Below are 22,540 nucleotides of genomic sequence, written 5' to 3'. Positions count from 1 at the left end.
GCTGAGGCCGGAGGTTTCTCGATAGTAATGTTTAATACTGACGACGACAACGTCTTTCGTGCACATTATTCTTCCGCTTCCCAAGTGTGACCAAGCAAACCGTGCAGTGTGATGACTTTTTGACAACAGCGCCGTCTGTGCACGTACATTCCTTTCTTCCTATCTACGACCTCTCCATATCAAACACCAACCCAACCCCATCATCACCCGCGGTAACAACCCTCCTCCCACCACCACCTTGCACAAAGCCCAGAATCCCACCTCCCTCTCCACCACCCCTATGACCCTTCCACTCCCCAATAAAACCCTGTCCCGCCGCCGCCGTACCGCCTCTCACATCCCATCTCCTCACAACGCCATCATTCCCCGCACTCGTCAGCGTCCACCCTTTCTCATTCACCGTCCCAAGCGGCGTCTTCACAAACTCCACTTTGATCACCGCTTCCTCTTCATGCGCTTCTTTGATGAGTCTCCTCACAGCGAAATTATGCGCCGCGTCGAATAGTGCGATCGAGCCGTCGACACTTCCCGCGGCGAGTAATGTCAACGGCGGCTGAGCAAAGTCCAACGTCTCCACGCCATCGCCTTGTGCTTGTAGACTCGCTAGGATCTGTCCCGCTTGACCTGCCGAAGCAGGGGTAGCGGAGTTCCCACCTTTTGGTCCGCCGGCTTGTTTCGCGCCGCCGACTTTGCCTCGAGCCCCGGCTCCACCTTTGGATGTCCCTCCTACTGCGGCGGCGCTTGGGCCGGAGAGTCGTGGTAGTCCGACGATGCGAACATTCCCGCCTGCTCCACCGACTGCTACGAGGCCTCCGCCTGGTGATACCGCTGCGCTGTAGAGTCCTCCTTCGACTTTGAAACGCTCGTCTGCAGCGGTGAGAGCGATGACGGCTTGTCCGCCTTGAGGGTCGGTGATGCCTGCTGCTGCGGCTTCGCCGAAGACGTCCCAGACGTAGAGGCTGCCTTCTTCATCGACCGTCGCCAGGAGTTTGCCATCGGGTGTCCATGCACCGGCTGTGCAGGGCGATTGGTGGAGGAAGAAAGTCTGGACGATTGTCAAGGGAGAAGCGTCTGCGGCGTTGATGGTGTAGACCCAGACGCTGCCGTCGGTGGCCCCGAAAGCGATGGTGTTGGCGTAGGTGGAGCTCGGGCAGGGCAGCATCCAGTTGATTTCTTCGACTTCTTTGGATGTGCCGACGAGACGGCTGGGAGTCGTGGGTGTAGGTGTTGTGTAGACGCTAAGTTTGCCCGCGAGAGTTGCCGTTGCGACGTAGTCACCTTTCGGCAGGGTGAAGCAGATCGCATTGACACTTTCGTCTTGTCCGTCTAGTGTTGCTACAATCTCTTGCCCTTTTCTCTCTCTCGGTTGAGGGTCCGTCTCGTAACTTGCCGGTAGCAGAGGACCATCCGGAGGTGTGCAGTCCCATATATAAGCGACATCATCTCCAGCTCCTGTTGCGACCAGCTCTGGTCGGGTGGGATGTTGGGCGATGCAGAAAATGCTGTCCTTGTGGTGGTCGAAGTGTGCTGAGCTGTCGTTTTGTAGTTGGATCTCTTCCGTTTGCATATTGTCGTCCTCGTCGTCGTCGCCCGAGTCCATTGCCGCATCGTCGCCTTGTTCTACCACCTCTTCTGCCTCATCGGGGTCTAGCATGACATTGTCTTCTTCCTGCTCCTCCTCCTCTTCTTCGTGGTGTGGGTTTTGCATTTCTTGGTCGGCCATGGTGCAGCGTATGTTGAGAGGTAGGTCGAGAGGCGGCGAAGAGGAGAGATGAGTGAAAGGTTGGGAACAGCGACAACAATTTGGTACTTCAAGTCTTTCACATGCTTAGAAATTGTGTTTCCAAAGTTTCTAGCGCGACCATGACGAAATATTGACGCCTCAGGCATCACTATCTTAGACCACCACAGCTCGTCTACCGACGAGCATTCGACACTCCTTCGTACTCCGTGCGACCGCGTGCCACTGCTACTGGTTCATCTTGGGGCTGATGGCTACAAAATGACGATACGATTCTGACTGTACTCCGTATTCAAGTCTTTGGGATGCCGCAAATTTCACTCTGGAGTTGAGCCACCGATCCGGCCACTCTCCCTCTTCTGTCTGTTCAGTGTGCGCTACACACAACACAGCCACAACCGGGGTTGAACTCCACTGTCCCTCGCTCTTCGTTAAGTCCAGCTTTCACTGCGTTACTGCGTGCGCTCACAGAGTCCATTGTGCGTTTCAGTGGTTTCTACTGCGCGTGCTCACAGGACCCATTTGAGGGCCTTTCAGGCCTCCTTGGTTTGATATGTACATCTGTATACCCCGCAACTAATCATCACCAGCGAAATGCGAGATGCATATGCACGTAGGAGGTAGCGGAGTGGCTGCGTTCTAGGCGGCCTCAGCCTTCTTCAGCTATAATCCTCAGCCTCCCTCGTCGCGCCCTTGTCGCTGTCCATCGGCCTTAGCTTTCAGTGCTGAAGGAAAGTGTCCTCTCACAGCGTCGGATACAAGACAGCATGGCTGATCCTCTTTCCATCATTTCTTCCATCATCACGCTTCTACAGGCGGCCAAGACCGCTTACGACACCGTCCAAGGTGCCATCCGCCTGCCCGAAGCATTCGGCCAGATACATAGCCGCATCGATTTGGCTACTGAAACACTCGTCGAGATCAAGCGGAGATACAAAGGGCAAACCAACGAGGAGAACAAGATCAAGGGAACGCTTCGAGAATGCGAAAGGGACGCCGAAAATATCAAGAAGATTTTTGTAGCTGTGTGCTCTGCGGCAAGTTCGGACTGGCTTGACCGTCAACGAGGATACGTCTCGAATATAGTGCACGATCACAAGGGTAAGGTAGAGGATCTGTGGAGAAGACTCTTGGAGGGGCTGCAAGTGTTGCAAGGCTACCATTTATTCAAGAACCTATCCACTGGTGCGGACATGGCTGCGGCAGTCCTAGAGAACAACCCTTTAGAACAGGCACTCCGTGCACTCTCTGAAAATAACCGGATGATCATCGAAAAAGAAAGAAATGCGAATGGCCTGCAATTTGACACAAACCTGAGAATTGTGACCATCTCGGTGCCACGTTTCCAGACTTCAACGTTCGAATACGCAGGAGCCTGGCATGGAAGCATCTTTCGGTCATCTACCTTTCAGTTGGCCGATATCCTCGAGATGCTCCCAGGACAGAAAAATCACGACCGATCGGACTTTCAAGTCAAAGAGCTCGAGGCTCATGAATATGCGTATGGGGCGCTATGCTCGAAACTGGGAATTGTTACCTTTTTGTGCCGACACTTCCATTCTTTCGCACCTGAAGAAGGTTGCCTCAATATCAGAACGATTGCTGGCACGTTTCGGATCGTTCCTCAGAGCCCTGGAGCGACTTTATACTTTTCTTCGGAGCACAGAACTCCTGAAACGCACCACCTGGCATCCGATGATATCACAAGCCTTCGCAGATTTGCACAAGGACAGATTCGATTGAGTTCACTTGCATTTGAACGAGCATATGGCTGGGTGGGGAACGACGATGAGCGTTGGAGAGCATCCTCGATTACATTGGCGATAATGAGTCCATCACTTGACCATCCAAGATGCATAAGATTCACAACGGACGCAGAGCATCACCTGCTAAGGATTAGGCGAGATTGCTGCAAAGCTGTGATGCGAACCTTCATTCGACTCGTTGACGAAGGATGTCCGGGAGGAACTGAAGCAATCGAAAATTGGGACCTCATTTTGAGCACCGTGCGGCTTTTCAAAGACGCCGATTTCGCGAATTCCGAAAGCGTTCGCATGGTTACGGACGCTTATTGGGCAATCTGTACAATGGCAGTTGCTGACCAGGACGCGAGAATCAGGATGTTGGGGAATGTTTTGGATGACTTCGGCGAGATGCTCGACGGTTCAGAGATCGAACCACTTGGCCGCTCCGCCAGGATTAGGGACTATCTGACAAGTTCCTTTGGACGGTATGGCTTACCATATGTTTGCTGCTTCGTTGCGCAAGCATTGCTCGTGAGCATGAACTGCTCTATCTTCTTGACTATTGGCGTTGTTAGTCCTCAGCTATGGTTGGACTTTATTGCAAGTCTGGATGGTGACGTTGTTGTTGCATAGGGTAGAGATATGTGGAGGGTGTTGCTTAGTACAACACACGAGGCTGCAGGCGAGGAGAGCTTTTCTGAAATCAAACAGTACATTCCTGCCCGTGTCCAGCGACCGCTCCCACCTCGGTTTCACTCGTACTCGACAAGTCGCAGCCGTGGACGACTGGTCGGTATAAGCGGGACTGAGGCTGGCTTTTACAACGACATAGCTGATCTTCCACGCCCATCCGAACGCTATTCCACTTTACCAACCACCGGACAATCGGATTCTGCCGGACAATCATTGTAATGCGTGTGCAATTTGTCACAATACTCGGGGTCGTGCTTCAGAACTCGATAGTAGTCGTTGTTGCAATCGCCCTTCTCATCGGGCTTTGACCTCGCAGAAAGGCTTGAACAATGGCCACTCGGATGTGCCAAGCCGCTGCACCGGGTTTTGGACGCTGGTAGACCCGGAATCTCATAAGTATAAAGCCTCAAGTTGCGATGTCCTAGTGATTCGAAATGAGGCGGTCTCGCTGCGTGGATGCTGATAGTCTCACTTTTTGCGGCTGCTTTGAGTGATGAGTTCCAGTCTCAATGTGAAAGTCTTTCCAGTCCGCAGTAAACCCGAGCCAACACTGTGCGGATTATGACCAGCAGAGAAGCAAGCGATTCCTCGCGCAGAGATCGGTTCTCGCCGAATCAAAGGTCGAAGAGGGACACGAGGGACGATCTTGCAAGGAATGAGTGTGTTCAAGGCCGCCTGATCAAGAGAATCTTCAGCGGTACTGCAGTGGCGTAGAACAGTGAAGTCTGCTCCCGGATAGGTCTCGGCTGGAACTCGATCTCGCTGATATCGAATTTGTTGCGTACTAGGACCGTCAGCCAAACTCGTGCATCAATCTCGCGGTAACTGTACTCACAACAAGCGTGCCTGAAAGTCTCAAACGTCTCAGGATTGCGGATTGCGCCGGAGATGAGCACTTCCAGCTTTGGTCGCATGTCGAAGAGCATGCGCAGTGTCGCGACAAGTGCTGAAATTGCCACTTTGTCGTATGTCTGTAGAGACGTCAGCGGATTGCGCACGCATGCGAATGCTATGATCTCACGATATCCGCTCCAACGACCACGTCGTAGGGAAACTCCTCGCAGTCGTCCTCGATCCAGCTGCCCTTCAAACCAGAACCCCATCGCAATACACTGTTGATCACATTCTTGCTGTCGTCCAAGCCGTTGAGGAAGAGGTTCTCTTGCAGAGCTTCTACCACACCTTCGTCGCCATCAGTCGTGGTTACGTGCCTCGCTTGCAGATGTTTCGCAGCCAAGATGGCAAGGAATCCGGTCCCTGCACCGAGCTCAAGCACGCTCCTCCCATTGACGACTTTCTGTCCTTCCGGGCTGAGGAGATATGATCCCAAATGCAGTGCGGCTTCCCATGTTCGGAAGCCTGTCGTCAGCGATCCTGAGATGAGGTGTCTTCTCTCCAGAAGTGTGATGCTCGGCTCATTTCGGTAGTCCATATCCTGGTCGGAACCTGGTGGCAAGCAGACAAACGTTACATATGACTTCTGCTGTGCAGCTGTGGTTTCTGATGGTAGATTTGCGGAAATGAGGACGGAGAGATGGGACATGAGATCATCTGAGATTTCCTACCATTCGCGAGGAGTAAGCAGAATGAGACGAAGTCGACGATGGTGACGGAATGAGAATGAGAAATATGAGAAGATCAACACCTACATCCTCCTCTGGATCCTCGATAGCTTGCTCAATTCTTGCGAGCAGAGGCTTCAGCACTCGCAGCTGATATCTCTGCGGCGGCAACATCGAGTTCTTCTCACTGTCGAAAAGATGCGTGTACAGCCATGCTTGAATGTGCGCATCTCGCAGCAACTGCTTCGGCGGCCATGCCAGAAAGTCCGGTTTGAATATCTGCAGATACTGCCGTCGAAAGAGTATCAATTGAGGATCCATGGTCTGAAGATGACCAGCATGCAGTGAGTGAACAGTGAGGTGAGTTCTTCTTCCTCAAAATTTGAAGATCGCTCCTTCCAGCCTGAGGCACGCCAAGACCAAGCCCGACGGCACCTTCCGCCCGTCCACACTTCGATTTGCCAGAATCCGCGTTAACGACATCTCGAAAAGCCCGGCCGCCAACTTCACCCAACGACAATCCTCCCACACAACACACCGCAATCATGTCGGACTCCCAGGTGACGCTTCGCACGCGCAAGTTCATCCGCAACCCACTGCTGGGACGCAAGCAGATGGTCGTGTGCGTACAAACCCCTCCATCTCCACCGAAACGAGAGACACCCGCCTCCGACGAAAATTCGAACACCACCACCAACAGACACATCATACTAACACATGCGCGCCTCCTCACAGTGACGTTCTCCACCCATCCCGCGCAAATGTCTCCAAGGACGAGCTCCGTGAGAAGCTCGGCCAGCTCTACAAGACCTCCAAGGACCAGGTCTCCGTCTTCGGATTCCGAACACAGTTCGGTGGCGGCAAGAGCACCGGTTTCGCCCTCCTTTACGACTCCGCCGAGGCGATGAAGAAGTTCGAGCCCCACTACAGACTTGTGCGATACGGACAGGCGACCAAGATTGAGAAGGCCAGCAGACAGCAACGTGAGTTTACCCGAGGGATGATGGTGGTGATGATGGGAATGAGGTGGCGGTGGATGGGGTTGTTGTACGAGAAGGATGAGGACATACACGATGGAGATGGAGATGACAACGATGATGATGATATGGCATACCACTCACGAGTCCACGCTGACAATGTGACTCAACAGGCAAGCAGAGGAAGAACCGCGGCAAGGAGACCCGCGGAACCGCCAAGACCAAGGCCGCCAGCAAGGACAAGAAGAAATAAACGGTTCGCATCGATACAGGAGTGTTCTGTTTTTGGTGGTGGAAGGTGGCTGCAATGGGGTTCGATTACGCTTTTCTGGCCTCGCTGCAAGCATGGTGTGCAGCTATCGGATTCTGCTCTTGCATGTGTTCGGTGTGCTGGGAAAAGGGCACCGATCTTGGCGTTGATATGCTGAGGGTGTAGCTTACTACTACAAAAGGGCAATGAAAGATTCTGTCACCATTGAAAGCGCCATTGAAGAGCACCAACACCCTGAGGCGATCGCCACAATTCTCATACCCGGACCGCCTCGAGACGAGGAGCATTCAAAGACAGGTGAGAAAACAAGTACGTGAAATATCGCCAGCAGGTGCAGGAATGTCGACATCACCATCGCCATGCTCTCAACTCCATCACGCACATCGCCAGTCTCCACAGGAATGTCGACATGCCATCGACATCACGCCATGGCTTCCCGATCCCCGTCGTCGCATACCTCGAACCCTCCGATGATGTGCTGCGAGGATAACATCCTGCGCGAACAATCCACCCTTGCCTTGTCTGAACGCCGCAAGTGTCTTCCGACATGCAGCCGTCTCCTGCTACTACTGACACTTCATGCACGTCGACTATCACAACATATATCGCTTTGTGAACGTGATCTTAGGGCAGTCTGCACAGTCAACACCTCATCCTCACCCGAAACATCATGGACCTCTGGCCTTTTCGTGCTATCAGTCGTCGCTAATGTACCTGGCCGTGATAGGGCACCAAGACTGACGGAGATTATATCCATATCCAGTGTTGCTTGAACGTAATGACCTATGGGCAGAGTGATGCTCTAAAGACTTGTGATGACCACAACACGATGCCAGTGCTCTCGGCGGTCGAGTCGTTCCGGTGTTCAGGCCACTGTAAGACGCGTACGAGGCTGACTTTGACGATGAAGCTCCGAACCGTTGCCTCACCGAGCTCCACTGTATAGACGGAGAGGTTTCCAGATGCCGGCTTTGCCAGAAATGCCAGGTTTGCCAGACAGACCAGGTGTGCGTCTTCTGGGGGAGTTGACGGCACGGCCATTGAAACTAGCTCATCAATCTCACTGGCAGGCGAGTCTGGTTTTTTTCTCACGCCACCATTGACACACGAGGTCGGTTCCGAGAGCGATGAATGCAGCATTGTGCTGCCACTTCATCCGCCAACGGAGGATGTGGTTTTGAACGAGCTACCAAGCTTCCTTGATCTGCAGGTCGAAGCTGAGCTGAGAGAGCTGCTGAGGGAGAAAGTTCCCTGGAAGAAATGCCGTTTCAGCTTAGGCATCAGAGTAGCCACGTTGCATATCCCTCATGCCTCATGCCTCATCCCTCATGCATGGCACCGAGCGAGGGGAGGCTCGGATCATCGTCAAGGGCGTAAGTGGAACGTGTTCTCTGTATCTCTTCGATGTACTGTACCTAAGGGTGACGATGAGGGAAAGTCGTAACGAACAACAAGTACGGGACCCGTGTTGAGTGAGATGTACCACATACTGTCAGACAGGAACCTGGAAGACAGCCTGCTGTGCCTGCACCCTGCTAATCCGGGCTTCACCCTCCTCCTCCGACTCCTCACGATTCAGTTTCCTCCCGCAGTTCGAGTCCTCTACCTTCTAGAATGGAAAAGTGACCTACCTGCACGAACCGGACCGATACAGCACATACATCCAATCCTCAACTCTCGATTCGGAGCATACCTACAAACCTCGGCCGAAAAAAAAACACAATTCGAGATTTTTTTCCTCTTCCACCAAAAGTGCACGATGAGGTAGTTTTCTAATAATGCTCACTACTGCTAATAAGACGAAGAAGCGGTGTGCAAATCACCTCCTCCCCATCAAGCCGCAGAGATCATCACCTCCACTCTTCTTCAGTGAGTGAACGACATGTGAACGAAAATACTTTTGAATTTTGACGCGAACGAAGAAGATCCCTTTTTTTCTTCTTCTCACCGTATACCTTTCCTCATTGCGGCTCGAGCGCGTGGGTGAAGTGTGTGGTTGTCAAGTGTCCCGTCATCAGAGGCGCCCGCCCCCCGCGAGCGACACACACCGTTCATTCATCATCACCGTGCACGATCGTTTTACACGTGTTCGTGGGGATTTTGTCCAATGAGATGATGTTTTCGCCGACATGCGGTGGATGCCGATACGGCGGGGTCGGGGGGAGGTCAAGTGCTGGACACAGGCATAAAGGTGCAGTGTGAGCATGTTTGAGTAGTGAGACTGTGTCGTCGACGTGTCTACGTAGAAGGAGGAGGTTCACACTCTTGTAGGTGCGATCGAGCAAGGAGGGGTCATGAAAGAAGGGGTCTATAGGACGCGCACACCCCGGTGCCAAGTTTAGCAACACTTCCGAATAGGAGAGCGAGAAGAAGAATGAGATCAGCGGCGATAGTTGCACGTTACGGAAAATGCGGACTTGTGAGAAGGTGTTTTTTGCTCCACAAAATTCATGGAACAATCGCTCGATCGACACGCAAGCTGTTCGTGTTTGGCTCTGCTCTCTCCACCGGGATGTTTCCTCTACACGCGCCTTTTTTTGAATCCTGGGAGTCAATCAATGTGCTCATCAGGTACGCGGTCCAAAGGTGCAAGGGCTCCACCGATTCCCGAGTCCTGCGAGCCAAGCATGTGCTAGGAGCTGCAACCACCGACGAACCAGTTGTGCACGCGCGGTGCCTGTCGTGCTCGTGTCGTGTTGTTCTCATGCTGCACAGTGCTGCTCACTGCGGGGCGATTTGCTTGGTCTTCGTTCGGCACGATTCCCTCATCGCGTCGCATCCTTGCGCCATGATGAGCTGAGCATCAACAAGTGAGAGGACAGGAGGCGTTTCGACTCGACATGCCCCGTCCAGTCCTGTCCAGTCCAGTCATCCCCGTGCGATCGAGCAATGCGTGCTTGCGGGCATTATCTTGCTCATCCTGAGGATCGACGTTTCTCTCTTTCTTTCTTCACATCTTCATGATCACCCATCTATCTATCCTGTCCTCTCCCATCTCCTCTCCACACCCTCGCTTATCTACGGTATCTCTCTTTGTTCCACTCGCTACCACTTCCCCTTTCACCCCATCCACAACGCCAAACGTCGACAATCGCACCGGACGGATAAGGGATCTCGACACAATCCCGGTGCTTATCGCTGCAGCACTACTCTCTTCTCCTCCCATCCACCATCCCGGCTCTTATCAAACGCGGGTCCTCGAATTCTAGACTTTCTCAGCCGCACGGTCACCCCTTCTTCCATCCACCTTGTGGGCACAGCAACCTTGGTGAGTCTTCCTTGCACTGCAATGGTCCATAGTCATCCATTGAACAAAACACAAAAGAATCATCCACTGACTCGACCTTGCAGTCCAGTCCAGATCTCCTCCACGACACTTCTTCGGAGAAATATCATAACAGCCTCCTGTTATCCGCCGATCTGAATCATCCCACCAAACCCCGCCGATCTTCCGCCTCCATACTACTCCAGGCGGTGAGATATAGCAAATTCTCCATATCGGCCAAACGCCTCCATCTGCCACTTTCCATTCTTTGCCCTTCCTCTCCAACACAATGAACACCCGACACCATGCCCGCACCGGCTCGAAAGGCACAAAGGTCCTCCCGCCACATGCTCGACCTGCGAAACCTCCCGTGTTGAGACGCGGGACGAGCTATAACAAAGCTGAGTCACATCATCAACATTCCCATTCTTCTGGCACGAAAGCTGCGAGTAGAAAGGTGGAGGAGCCGGCGGATGAAGACGAGGAGAGTGGCATGTCGAGTTTCTTGCAGTATTGGTATGTCCTCGTCGTCAAGCTGCTTCCCACGGCACTACTACTCTCCAACCAAGCCTCAAGCTAACCTCCCCATCCGCAGCGCAACATGCGAACGACAAATCATAACCCCCGGCTCCACAATCCTCTACTGCTCCGAAGCGTAAGATCCTCCTCACCTCCTCCCTCCCCCTCAGCGCCCTCCAACTAACTCCTCCCTCCCTCTCCCACAGCTGCCGCAAAAAAGACATCTCCCGCCCCCCCTCCATCCCCTCCCTCCACGCCATCTCCCCCTTCACCGAATCCCCCTACTCCCCCTTCGACCTCCCCTCCGGCGACATCATGCCGCAACGCAGCCCGACCGTCCTACGACCCCTCTCCATCGCCTCCTCCGCCTCCGACTTTGACCTTTCCTCCCTCGCTGGGGCCGACTCACCGCTTACCTCCTCCCCCTGGCGTCGAGAAAGCGACGACCCCGCGTTGAGATATCTCGATCAATTCTCCTCGGATCTGGCTCTGAGGAGGAGGAGTCGAACCCGGGAGTCGAGTTCTGGATTGCCGAGTCTGGTGCATTCGCCGAGTAGTTCGTATGGGACCGTGGCGAGCAGCAGCACGGCGTCCTCCCAACACCACCACGGTCACGTCCACCACCATCCCGCTCCTCCTCCTCCTCCTCCGACGACGACGACGACGATGAATAAGAGGGACATGTACTCCACCTCCCACCACACTTCCAAGTCCATCGACCTCGTCATGCCATACAACATCTCCTGCTCCTCCACCACCACCAGCACCACCGAAACGACGGGAAACGGACCCATGAGTCCCACGCAATTATTGAAAGACGCGAGTTTGAAGAGTAGCGCGAGTACATTGACGAGTTTCCGCACGGTGGAAGCGGGGGATCTGTCGTATGAAAAGAGAAAGGACAGGAAAAGCGCGATCGAAGTGCAGGACTTTACGATGGCGGGGGAGGATGAGAATGAGGGGTGGGCGGGGAGGAGTTTTAGGAGGAGGAGGAGTCAGCGGGTGTGAGGAAAGACGAGAATGATTGAAGGTGGAGGGAGGGGGATGGGGTGAAGAGATGGATATCACTGTTGGTTTTCACTTGCTTTTTGGATAATTTGGCATGGCGTCGGAAGAGGGGTCCACTGGATACAACACTGCTTTTTTGGTGTCGATTTTTGGATGAATGGCGTTTGAGGGTGAGGATAACAAACAAAAAAGCATTGGGGATCATTTATGGCGAAGGGGGGGATATTTTGGGTGGGCACTCGGCATATTGGCATTTGGATATTTGGGTGGACAAAGGAGGAGGAAGAAAGAGAGGAGGGAGAAAGAGAGGAAGGAGAAGAGAGGAAGGAGAAAAGAAGAGGAGACATTGTATCTAGCTCCCTCCGCTCGGCTCGGCGTAGAGCTCACGTCATATTGAAGGATATATCGATACTCACTGCGTGCGGATCCAGCAAGTGTTCCGACCAATCTCCGCGTCTGCTTCTTCCATTCTGGTGATTTTAGTGAAAGGGACAATAATGGCTCGTGTGGTCGTGGCCGGGTCGGAGGAGTGATGATGTCTCTCTCTCTGCTTTGGAGGTTTGGATTAGCCGCGTTCTTCCATTGTTTGCATCACATTCACAAACGACATGCGAGAGTCATGATGTAAGACGTGGAGAGGAACCACATGATCCTCTCGCTCTCTTGGAAGTGCATGTCGAAATCCTCTCTGTTCGAGAAACCAGTGAATCCTCGCTGCTGGGACTCCATGCTTATGCTAATTGCCATACGCCATGCCAACCCTCACAACAGCTCAGCAGCATCCCTCGAACTCTCCCCCACAGCCCTCACCTCCGTCCGCACACCTTTCTTACCCGCTACCTCCTCAGCAGTAGTAGCAGCAGTCTTCGTTCCCCCAACCACCTCCTCCACCACACCATGCCCTCCACCCTCACACCTTCCCCCCACCGCACTCTCCCCATCCTCCCCTCCCTCCCCCTCCGCCTCATCCTCACCCCCCAACCCCCTCTTCTCCCTCTCCCTCTCCACCCTCCTCCTCCAAGGCCGATAAATCCCCACAGCCAGCACCCCACCCACGAGAAACGCCCCACAAATCGCACCGCCAATAACATCATAATGTTCCCCCGCCACATCCACTCCATCCCAAAACCCCCCTTCCCACTCCGGCCTCACATTGCGAATCATCGTGAGGAGTTGGAGTGTACCAATCGCCACCGCCACCGCGACTGTAATCCCCGTCAACACGCATTGGTAATACAGCACTGCGATGGCGTCTTTCGCTAGTCGAGCAGAGGTGTAGAGGGACATCATCGCCGCGCCGTCGAGGGTGTCGAGGAGACACATTCCCGACGTGAAGAGGATGGGGAAAATGAGGATGAGCCAGATGGAAGTCCCCTTTGCGGCTTGGATGGAAGATAATCCGAGGAGGGCGATTTCAGAGGATGTGTCGAAGCCGAGACCGAAGAGGACGCCGAGGGGGTACATTTTCCAGGGTCGGTCGATGAGGTTGAAACAACGTTGGAGGAGGGAGGTCATGCACCCCGTGCCGCCGGTGAAGGTGATGTCGAGGGCGAAGTCCTGACCGGTAGGAGCGGCGATGGCAGAGCGGAGGTGGATCAGGAGGCGGTGGAGGATGTAGATGTTTATCCCGCCGAGGATGAGGAGGAAAGCGGCGGAGATGGAGGAGCCGATGATGGAGCCGACTTCGCCGAAGGCGCCGAAGCGGGACTCGATGGCGGCGGAGGAGGCGGCGACGACGATGGAGGTGATGATGACGATGGTGGAGTGCCCGAGGGAGAAGAATGTTCCGACCGTGACGGGTTTCTGGCCGGATGCCACGAGGCGCCGGGTCATGAGGTCGATGGCGGAGATGTGGTCGGCGTCGAGAGCGTGGCGGAGACCGAGGGTGTAGGATAGGATGGAGGTGGAGACGAGGAGAGGGTGAAAGGAGAGGACTATGCCGACACAGGTCCAGACGAGGAGTTGAGTGAGGATGAGGAGGAGGACGATGAAGAGGGCGGGGGCGGGGAGGCGGCGGAGGTAGGGGGTTGAGGCGTGGAGGTTGTTGGCGCGGCGTTTGAGAGTGGAGAGGAGGGGGCGTTTGGAGGAGGAGGAGGAGGAGGAGGGAGAGGATTCCATCGTGGTGGTGTGTTTTGTGAGGGTTGAGATTGAAGTTGACTTGATGGTGAGTGGTTGCTCGTGTTCAAGCTATGTGTTGTGAGATCGCACTTCCATTTCCGTGCAAGCCTGAGGATCGTTCGCGGTATGGACTGACAGCAGCGAGGAAGACTCTTTCTCTTCCGCGGTGAGGTTCAGAGTTCAATCCATGTCGGCGAAGGTGGGATGTCGATAGCGACATTGCTTGGCCGCCCGGTGGTTGGTGGGGTACCTACCGAAGTCCCTCCACTACTGCGGGGCTCTCTGCAGATTTTCAGATTTTCCATCGATAGATAAGCGACTCCAGGAAGCAGTATTTTGAAATGAATCCTTTTGTTCTCATCACTCATACTTTGCAATGCAGAGACTAGCGTTCGTCCCGCCAAATCCAAAACTGTTGGTCAAAGCAGCGTTGACAGTGTGTTGTTGTGCTACGCCTGGGACGTAGTTGCAATCGTAGTCCTCGGGTGGATCGCCAGGATTGTCGAGGTTGAGAGTCGGCGGTAGGACGTTCTGTTACGAGTCAGTCTGATGCGTTCTCACAAGAAACTCCCTCAAGCACATACATGATGTACTGCCAGCATGGTGAAAATGGCTTCCACTGCACCCGCCGCACCGAGAAGATGTCCAACCGCGCCTTTCGTGCTGCTGACATTGATCTCGGACGCCTTCTCCTTGCCCCCTTCGCCGAGCAGAAGCCTCTTGATGGCGTTGTTCTCTGCGGCATCTCCTAGCCGGGTGGAAGTGGCATGGGCGTTGATGTAATCGATTTGACCTGGCTTCAGCTGGGCGTGCTTCAGCGCTTGTCGCATGGCGAGAAATGCGCCTGCGCCATCTTCTTTCGGAGCAGTCATGTGGTAGGCGTCCGAGGAGAGACCGTAACCCTTGATTTCGGCGTAGATGTCGGCTTTGCGAGCTTTGGCGTGTTCAAGTTCCTGTGGATGTTATCAGTGGAGTCAACCCACGCATACTCCTCAAGACTGACCTCAAGCACCACCACACCTGCACCCTCTCCAATAACAAAACCTGCTCGATGTCGATCAAATGGCCTCGACGAAGCCTTCGGATCATCATTCCATTCCGTCGCCAGACTTCTCGCTCGAGCAAATCCTGCAATAGCCAGTGGATGAATACACGACTCCGCTCCACCTGCCACCATGACGTTCGCATCACCGAAAGCAATCAATCTCGAAGCATCTCCAATCGCATGGATTCCAGTCGTACAGGCCGTTGTTGCCGCATGGTTCGGGCCCTGAAAGCCATATCTGATGGAAATATGCCCGGCCGCAAGATTGATGAGGAGTCTCGGGACGAACAACGGCGACACTTTTCGATAGCCGTGTTCGTGAAAGGCGATGGAAGTGTTGTAGGCTTCATCTAGATTGCCAATTCCAGATCCGATGGTGACGCCCGTTGCTTCAAGATCTGCCTGTTCTGTGGGATGCCATCCCGCATCATCTAATGCTTCTTGAGCGGATGCAATGGCATACTGCGCGAACAACGCCATCTGCCGTTCATCGCTTGCGTGCAGCCAGTCTTTCGCTTGCCATTTTCCACTTTCGCGACTGCCGAGAGGGACCAGACCGGCAACGCGACTGGGGAGTGTATCGAACGGAGATCCCTTGGTGGAAGTCGAGACGATGCCGCTGTGAGAATCCAAAAGTCGACGCCATGTCTGTTTGATGCCGGCGGCGAGCGGAGTGATGGCTCCGAGACCGGTGACGACTACCCTTCGCATTGAGGGATGTTCATGTCTGGATTGTGTGTGTGTATCGTTGATGGCCTTGTCTCGAGGTCGAGAATAGATAGAGTTTGGACGCCATGCAAGGCAAGCGAGGCAGGCGTCGCCAAGCGAATGATCTTCCGATCCGTTCGGGTGCGACTTGACTTCTCTTCTTCTTCTCCTTCCTCTCATCAACATTCGTGGAAGTTACATTGGTTGTCGTCTCGTCTCAGAATCCTTTGATCGTTTCTCAGAGTAAACTCCAGCGTCTTGCCGATCGATTCCGGCCAACGCAGAGTTCCACACCGCCGCAAAGCAAAACCTTATGCGCCTGGAAGCTCTCGCAGCCACTGGGATGCTGGACATGCATGGAGTGAGATTCCGGACCGGCCTTTGGGTGGCCTGATTGAGCTGTATACCGGTCAATCGTGATGTTCCATCGCACATCATCGTGGACGAGGGCAGAGCATCCATGAGTCCACTCCGTTGTGGGCACAGGTCTGGTTTCTCACTCCCTACGTCGACAGGCAGGCTGTCGATGGAAGCTATTGGGTAGGAATTGCTTCGCTCGTGATGATAGACATGGGTAGGTTTGCTGCGGATGGTTTGACTCGGCATGGGTCGAATACGGTACGGCCACCTTAGCCACCGACAGCCGTAAGACGCACGGTGTCATCTTCCGCTACCTTGCCGTTCCTGAGGATTGCTGAAGTATCTATAGCGACTCCCAACTCGCCGTAGACTAGGTACCTTATGTTCTTCTTCACCGCAGTCAGTCAGCCTCACGCCGTGCCACAGCCTCGTCCATCATACCGGAATAGACCCCGCCAATATTCCATCGCACACCTCGCGTGGCCCATCCCAGGACTGTCACTGCATGTACGACGGTAACATCACATCAGCACACTCCACTGCATGAAAAGACCAAAGGCCGGCCTCTTGATTTGTTCCTCGTCTTGAGAGTACCTTCCCTCGAAAGACTCGGTCGGACTCGCATGTACCGTGGCTCCTCCGAGAAGGTCGTCTCCAACTGCCCGTTGGTGAAGGATTCTTGAGGCTGCGGCATCTTCGGCGATCCATCCCGCGACTGCGCAGTCATCGTCGCCGACCAGGGCAGACCGCATCGTCTTCATTCCCCTTCGCTCCCATCACTCTGCGCCTGACCGATTTTCTGGACCCACCGCCTGACTTTACCACGCTCCCTGTTGACCCACGACGTCACTCTGTACGTGACATTGATAGCCGACCGCCGCCATGGACAGTCCTGAGGTCGTCCACCAAGATCCATCGCCAAGACTCTCCGCCATCAGCAGTCCTCGCTTCACCGAGCATTTGTAAGTGAAGTCGATGCATGACCTCCAACTCACACTCACACCTTCACCAGCAACAGCACACCGCCATACCAGCAATATCCATCTCCCGAACGAGAACATGTGCGCGCGCCTTCATACGCCTCACAAGCGACGACAATGCAACATCGAATATCAAATAAAGACCATCCAATGTCACCGTCGGAAATCAGCTCGCCGTTTCCCGAGGCATACCAGCGTGACATGAGTGAGAAAGAAGTGGTTGTGCCGCCGCCACTACCGCCGCAGCCGCAAAATTACGAACCACCGAGTGAAAGTCGGCCACCACCAAAACGAATATGTGGCATTCGACGGCGCTGGTTTATCTTGATCATTGTTTTGTTACTGGTGATAGCAATCGCGCTGGGAGTAGGGCTTGGAGTGGGACTGAGCATGGACTCGTGAGCACCACGCCGAACCACACAAACCACGACACTACTGACCTCATCACAGAGACTCAGACTCGACCTCCCAAAAGTCATCAAATATCACCGACCACGCAATAGGCGGCGCCATCGACCCGAAATACTTCTCCAAACAAGGCGTCTTCAACGGATCCGGAATTGCCTTGGCCTCACAATCTTTCGCTCGAGAACTCTCCGATGGGTCGCAAGGCAGTCTGGTAATGTACTTCCAACACTGGACCGGACAGATTCGGTACAAACAATTGAGTCCGAGCGGAGAGTGGTTGGGTGGCGATATTTCGGAGGTGGTGGCTGTGGGAGCGAAGAATGGCACGCCTCTCTCGGCTGTTAGTTATGTGCTGAATGAGGCTAGTACGTGGCATGTCTTTTGTGAGTTGAAAGTTCGTCTGAATCTATGAAGGCTCCACTGACGGACCGTCTAGACATCGACAACAACAACACCATCCGCCAACGCTCTAACAGCAACAAGACGAATGTTTGGGTCGACGGACCTATCAACGCCCTCAACATTAAGACCTACGACGCTGATATGGTCGGAATGCAGGCCTGCTGGTGAGTCTTCGAAGGGTGCAAGGCTTGCAGCTACCCGAGATTGTCTCTCGAGCTGTGCTAGCTGGTCTCAATATGTCCCTATATCCTGTGTCGAAGCCACTGCTGACCCTTCTGGCCTTTGGATTAGGTACGGGTCCGACTATGGAGACACCGACTACACGCACACCCCCCTCCCCAACGAGAACGCCAACACCACCGCAATGTCAAAAGACTACGGTATGCACTTGTGGTACGCCTCGGACGAAACAACCTTCAAACAACTCGGCTGGCGAGAAGGACAAACCACCTGGGCACACCAACAAGACTGGCCGAACATGAACGGGCACGCAGGAGTGGGATGTTACAGCTGGGGCCCCGGCACGACGACATATGTCATGTTTGTGAATCTGCAGAATGCCGTCGAGTTCTGGTGGAAAGACACGAACACCAATCTCACCAGCACAGAGTCCCATCCCATCAACGTCTGGACGAATTGTGAGTCCTTCCCAGCACCTCCCCTCAAACCTCCACTAACCCCACCCCTCCCACAGCTTCCATCTCCATCCCAAACGTCCACCCCTCCACCTCCCTCGGCTACACTAACATCTTCTACGCCCAATCCGCGTCCACCCACCTCTTCACGGGCTACAACATCTCCTGGGCGGCCGAGAACACGTCCTTGATCGCACCTTCCTTTGACGTCGGCGATCAGCCGGGACTGCCGGGGACGCATTTGAGCGTTTCGGCGCTCCCGAATCGCAGTGGTGGGGACGACTTGGTGGTGTTTTATCAGGTGGAGGGAGATGAGGTGAGGGAGTTTACGAGGGACTTGGTGGCGGGCAGTTGGAGTGAGGTGGGAATTGAGATTCCGAATTGATGTTCAGGGAGGAGGGGAACTGAGGGCAGGCTTGGATGAGTTTTTTCGGCAGTGGACATATGGGAGATGTTGAGTGCTCTCCCTTCTTGCTGTGCGATTCGGTTTGGTAGCTGAGGTGTCAAAGATGTCGTTTGACCATGCTTTTTCTTGGAGAGATTGGCTTATATACAGCAGCAACCATATCCGCAAAGCAACACCACCGTCAAGCACGGTGTCCCGCGCACGGAAGCATACAACTTCGTCGCTTTCCCTCTGCCATGCGAGAACTCCAGCATCATTTCCAAGAAATCCACCCTCAAGCGGGTCAAAAATGGCAGCAACATCCGAATCTCCAAGGCCGTCTCATCCTTCCCCAGTCTTTCAAGCTCTATCAATAGGTCCTGCAATGCTTTCCTCCTCCTCCTTCTCCGAAGAGGATGGAATCGTTCCGCTATCAGAAGATACATGAGCAAGAGTTCGAGACTGAAGTGGAGAGAGATGTGTACACTGACCGATGTCCTGCCCTCGGACCGGTAGCACTGGCGAGGTCGCTGCTAGCTCGTTCCCTTGCTAGTGAGCACGGCGATGGTTCAGAAATGCGAGGGTTAAGGCTAGACCTAGACCTTCGATGAGGGCCATCAGGACGCCGAAGAGGATGGTCAGGGCCTGGATGGCGTCGTTGGAGGGATCGGTGACTTGTAGGGGAGGGGTTGAGGAGGTGGAGGTGTTGAGCATGGTTGGTGGTTGTTGGGCGAGGTTGAAGGGGAGGGTGGAGGGAGTAGTGTGGTTGTTGGCGGTGATTGATGGGAACAGTGGTGTGGCTCGTGAGTGTCGTCCGTGGTGGTCGTTCGTGAGTGTCGTCCGTGCTGGGTGTTCGTGCTGGGTGTTCGTGCTGGGTGTTCGTGCTGGTTGTTCGTGCCGGGCGTCCGTGCTGGTTGTTCGATTCGGTCTGCTCGTCCTGGTCGTTCGCGCTGGTTGTTCGTTCTGTTTGTCCCTGGTCATTGCTCGTGGATGCTACCTGTCCATTCAGGCTGATGTGGTAAGGGTACTCGATGAAAAGTTGGGTGAAAGAGGAAATGGATTGAGATGGAAATGACCTTTGTATCGAGTTCGTGTCGAGTACTGGCCTTCTGAAGGAAATGACATAGCCTACTTGTGTCCAAGGGAAAGGACATAGCCTACTCACGTCCAAGCCACAAGGTAGAACAGCGCTGGCGAGCAGAAGAGAGCCGCCATGGTGAACAGAGGAATGCCCTGTTAGAAGAAATGCGCTGCTCAGCATAAGAAATGCGCTGCTGCACAAAGGGAAAAATGCGCTACTGCCGAGAGAACGTCCGCTGCCGTACGGAAGGTGAAAATGCGATTCTGGATCGATGCTCAGCAGTGGAGCTTCGTCGGCGCAGGAAGCAAACCTCTGGAGGGTGAGACGACGGTGCGAAATCACCGGGCTTATTGGGAGGGTGATGAATGATATTGGTGAGCGAACTCATTCGATCTCGCCCTGGGATTCGGCGCTGACAGGTGACCCTGCACTCTTCCACAGTATGGATGGACAGGAACATTGGTTCTGGTGGGTTCGAATCCAGGGGGATAGTGTCGAACGTCTGCGGAAGGTGTGTCGTTCGCCGACGCCAATACGCTCTGATTCCGAATCTATCGTGTGATTCCGAATCTAAGGTATCGTGTGATTCCGAATCTATCGTGTGATACAGGGCAAGGTCCATTGGTTCGTGTCTCCGCCGGCGAAAGGACATACGAAAGATGTGGGTGCCCTGGGCTGTAACAAGCAACGAGCTGTTTGAGTCCTTGCTGTCCACAATCGATCGCCATCCGCGGGTCAGAGAAGAGGATTTGAGGTCATGATCTTTACTGCTAGATAAATTTCACCAACCGCGCAACAACGCTACAAAATGAAAGCACGAATACAGCAAAAATTCGCGAAAGTACACAGCAAGCGACAAAGCGCTTTTGAAGGGCAGGCGACGAACAGTGGTTGGCCTACTGAAAGGTTACCCAATAATGTCGGAAGCCGCACGTTTCCGAAAGTCCACGGCAAGCGACAAGGCGCTTTCCGAGGTCAAAGGACGAAAAGTTGTTGGCCTACTGAAAGGTCAGCCAGTAACTTCCATCCGCACGTATATTTTTTGGCGTCGAGGCCAAGCTCGGAGATGCCCGATCCATCAGACATGCGCAAACCCCGGAGTACGGAGGTCCAGCAGATCGAGTCGTCTCACACAACTCAGCACTTGCGCGCCAACGACCACCGAGCCGATAAGATCAAGCCAGTGTCCGTACGTATCCCACTTCCCTCGTATCCCAGTAGGCTTCTCCGACTGCCTGTTGCTGGGTTCCTCCTCGGGCACTCATCTGGGCCCGTCACTTCTCTCTCCCCTCTCATATTCTGTGGTGGCGTCGCCATGCTTCTTGCGCTTTATGTGCTTCAGCAGGTCGTCACGGCGCTTGAAGCCTCGCCGAGAAGCCGGACATCCTGCATGAGGGCAGAACGATATCCGCCGCTCGCTATGTGCACTGGCATGCCGCAGCAGTGTTCGTTTTTCCGCAAAGCTCTGATGGCATTGTGATACCAGGCAATGGTGCGAGCGTCGATGCACTTCGGCTCGGTGTAGCCTGGCGAATATGAGTGGTCATTCGCAAGAAAAGCGATCAGCTGAGACTACACTCACCGTAGTGCCTCAACAGTCTCGAGTACTGCAACGCAGTCGTCAATGCAGCATCTCAAAGCCGGTCCCGGAGAGCTTGCATCGGAATCGGACGGTGTGTCCATGGCCGTGCTGGGTTGATTTACCGATCGCTTCGAGGGTAGCCCGGCTTCAAATGGACCAAAGATGTCTTCGAATTCGTCCCATCCATCGTACAGCCACGACATGGGCTGCTGGGTGTTTGAGGTGGGCGGCATTGCCGGTAATTGCTCAACTGCATGCGACATTGCGGCGGCGGAGGTCGTAATGCTCTGGCTTGGATGTGGTTGTGATAAGCTATCCATCACTGCGAGTCCAGCCACGTCTTCCGCTGCAGTAAGGTTGCCTTGCGGCAGGAAGCTGTCGAACCACTACCAAACTTGGTAAGTGACGAAGCAGATCCAGTCCGTAACGTGTGCACATACCCTGTCCGAACCTGCAATCATATCGTCCGCACTGCGCGGCAGGTCTGCTCCTTGTTGAGAGGCATCTGCGCTCTGCTAGCTATCTGGATCTAGATGGCCGTTGTCCTGGTCGAACGGATCTCCAATGAGTCCATACGTCGACCAGAGAGAATCACAATCCAAGAATCCAAGAGCATCGTTCCACCCGGGGTAGTAGAGTGAAGCCCAATCGTCGTAAGATTGTACATTATCTTTCGAGATTGTTTGAGATCGGAGGATGTGTCCCGCCTCCGATGGGAGTCGAGATGAAAAAGCGCTGCAGTCGCTACTGCAGCGGCCATGTTGTCCTGCACCAGGTCCGCAGATGGTGCAGGCTTAGATTTGAGGCGAGTTGGAGAAGGAGAGCTGCGGAAGATAACCCACAGGAGGTTGTCAAAGACGTAAGTACTGGTCCCGAAGCGGCCTTGCATTATGCTAATTGATTGCCGCCGTCGCCGCCAGCGAGACAGCTTGCAGAACATGTCAGCTGGCGGTCACTCCTGCGCCTCAGAAGCTGCATCGTGGAGATGTGCAGCCTTCAGGGCGGGCTGCAAAAGCGTGCTCCACCATCGTGCAACATTATTCGAATTCGCTGTA

At 54.2% G+C, this 22,540-nt stretch overlaps 9 protein-coding genes across 9 annotated transcripts; 4 read left to right on the top strand and 5 right to left on the bottom strand.

The window, feature by feature from the left end:
- Window positions 1-163: 163 nt before the first annotated feature.
- Window positions 164-1,787, bottom strand: MYCGRDRAFT_70475 (uncharacterized protein; the record flags this gene model as incomplete). The annotated part of the gene is made up of 2 exons (XM_003854051.1): window positions 164-610; window positions 689-1,787. 2 exons carry the CDS (start codon window positions 1,721-1,723, stop codon window positions 164-166), a joined length of 1,482 nt encoding a protein of 493 aa, XP_003854099.1.
- A 721-nt stretch (window positions 1,788-2,508) lies between these two features.
- MYCGRDRAFT_92136 (uncharacterized protein) lies at window positions 2,509-2,993 on the top strand (the record flags this gene model as incomplete). The annotated part of the gene is made up of 2 exons (XM_003854144.1): window positions 2,509-2,842; window positions 2,974-2,993. 2 exons carry the CDS (start codon window positions 2,509-2,511, stop codon window positions 2,991-2,993), a joined length of 354 nt encoding a protein of 117 aa, XP_003854192.1.
- Window positions 2,994-4,844: 1,851 nt separating this feature from the next.
- On the bottom strand, window positions 4,845-6,062 carry MYCGRDRAFT_38483 (uncharacterized protein; the record flags this gene model as incomplete). Its single annotated transcript, XM_003854050.1, has 3 exons — window positions 4,845-5,150; window positions 5,201-5,740; window positions 5,829-6,062. 3 exons carry the CDS (start codon window positions 6,060-6,062, stop codon window positions 4,845-4,847), a joined length of 1,080 nt encoding a protein of 359 aa, XP_003854098.1.
- A 174-nt stretch (window positions 6,063-6,236) lies between these two features.
- On the top strand, window positions 6,237-7,192 carry MYCGRDRAFT_70471 (40S ribosomal protein S24; the record flags this gene model as incomplete). Its single annotated transcript, XM_003854145.1, has 3 exons — window positions 6,237-6,363; window positions 6,477-6,724; window positions 6,892-7,192. The coding sequence occupies 3 exons, from the start codon at window positions 6,287-6,289 to the stop codon at window positions 6,969-6,971; spliced, it is 405 nt and encodes a 134-aa protein (XP_003854193.1).
- A 3,351-nt stretch (window positions 7,193-10,543) lies between these two features.
- Window positions 10,544-11,781, top strand: MYCGRDRAFT_108866 (uncharacterized protein; the record flags this gene model as incomplete). The annotated part of the gene is made up of 3 exons (XM_003854146.1): window positions 10,544-10,770; window positions 10,850-10,909; window positions 10,980-11,781. 3 exons carry the CDS (start codon window positions 10,544-10,546, stop codon window positions 11,779-11,781), a joined length of 1,089 nt encoding a protein of 362 aa, XP_003854194.1.
- A 597-nt stretch (window positions 11,782-12,378) lies between these two features.
- MYCGRDRAFT_108865 (uncharacterized protein) lies at window positions 12,379-13,995 on the bottom strand (the record flags this gene model as incomplete). Its single annotated transcript, XM_003854049.1, has 2 exons — window positions 12,379-12,495; window positions 12,592-13,995. 2 exons carry the CDS (start codon window positions 13,897-13,899, stop codon window positions 12,379-12,381), a joined length of 1,425 nt encoding a protein of 474 aa, XP_003854097.1.
- Window positions 13,996-14,259: 264 nt separating this feature from the next.
- KSD2 (ketoacyl synthase domain-containing protein) lies at window positions 14,260-15,655 on the bottom strand (the record flags this gene model as incomplete). Its single annotated transcript, XM_003854048.1, has 3 exons — window positions 14,260-14,430; window positions 14,484-14,852; window positions 14,903-15,655. 3 exons carry the CDS (start codon window positions 15,653-15,655, stop codon window positions 14,260-14,262), a joined length of 1,293 nt encoding a protein of 430 aa, XP_003854096.1.
- Window positions 15,656-17,614: 1,959 nt separating this feature from the next.
- Window positions 17,615-18,822, top strand: MYCGRDRAFT_39086 (uncharacterized protein; the record flags this gene model as incomplete). The annotated part of the gene is made up of 4 exons (XM_003854147.1): window positions 17,615-17,783; window positions 17,837-17,966; window positions 18,094-18,440; window positions 18,497-18,822. 4 exons carry the CDS (start codon window positions 17,615-17,617, stop codon window positions 18,820-18,822), a joined length of 972 nt encoding a protein of 323 aa, XP_003854195.1.
- A 2,419-nt stretch (window positions 18,823-21,241) lies between these two features.
- MYCGRDRAFT_92130 (uncharacterized protein) lies at window positions 21,242-21,946 on the bottom strand (the record flags this gene model as incomplete). The annotated part of the gene is made up of 4 exons (XM_003854047.1): window positions 21,242-21,429; window positions 21,486-21,510; window positions 21,608-21,871; window positions 21,926-21,946. The coding sequence occupies 4 exons, from the start codon at window positions 21,944-21,946 to the stop codon at window positions 21,242-21,244; spliced, it is 498 nt and encodes a 165-aa protein (XP_003854095.1).
- Between the last annotated feature and the right edge of the window lie 594 nt (window positions 21,947-22,540).

The sequence above is a fragment of the Zymoseptoria tritici genome, chromosome 3, assembly GCF_000219625.1.
Source record: "Zymoseptoria tritici IPO323 chromosome 3, whole genome shotgun sequence".
Taxonomy (NCBI): domain Eukaryota; kingdom Fungi; phylum Ascomycota; class Dothideomycetes; order Mycosphaerellales; family Mycosphaerellaceae; genus Zymoseptoria; species Zymoseptoria tritici.
The sequence above is the reverse complement of the archived record's forward strand: the minus strand, read 5'-3'. Positions and strand labels throughout refer to the sequence as shown.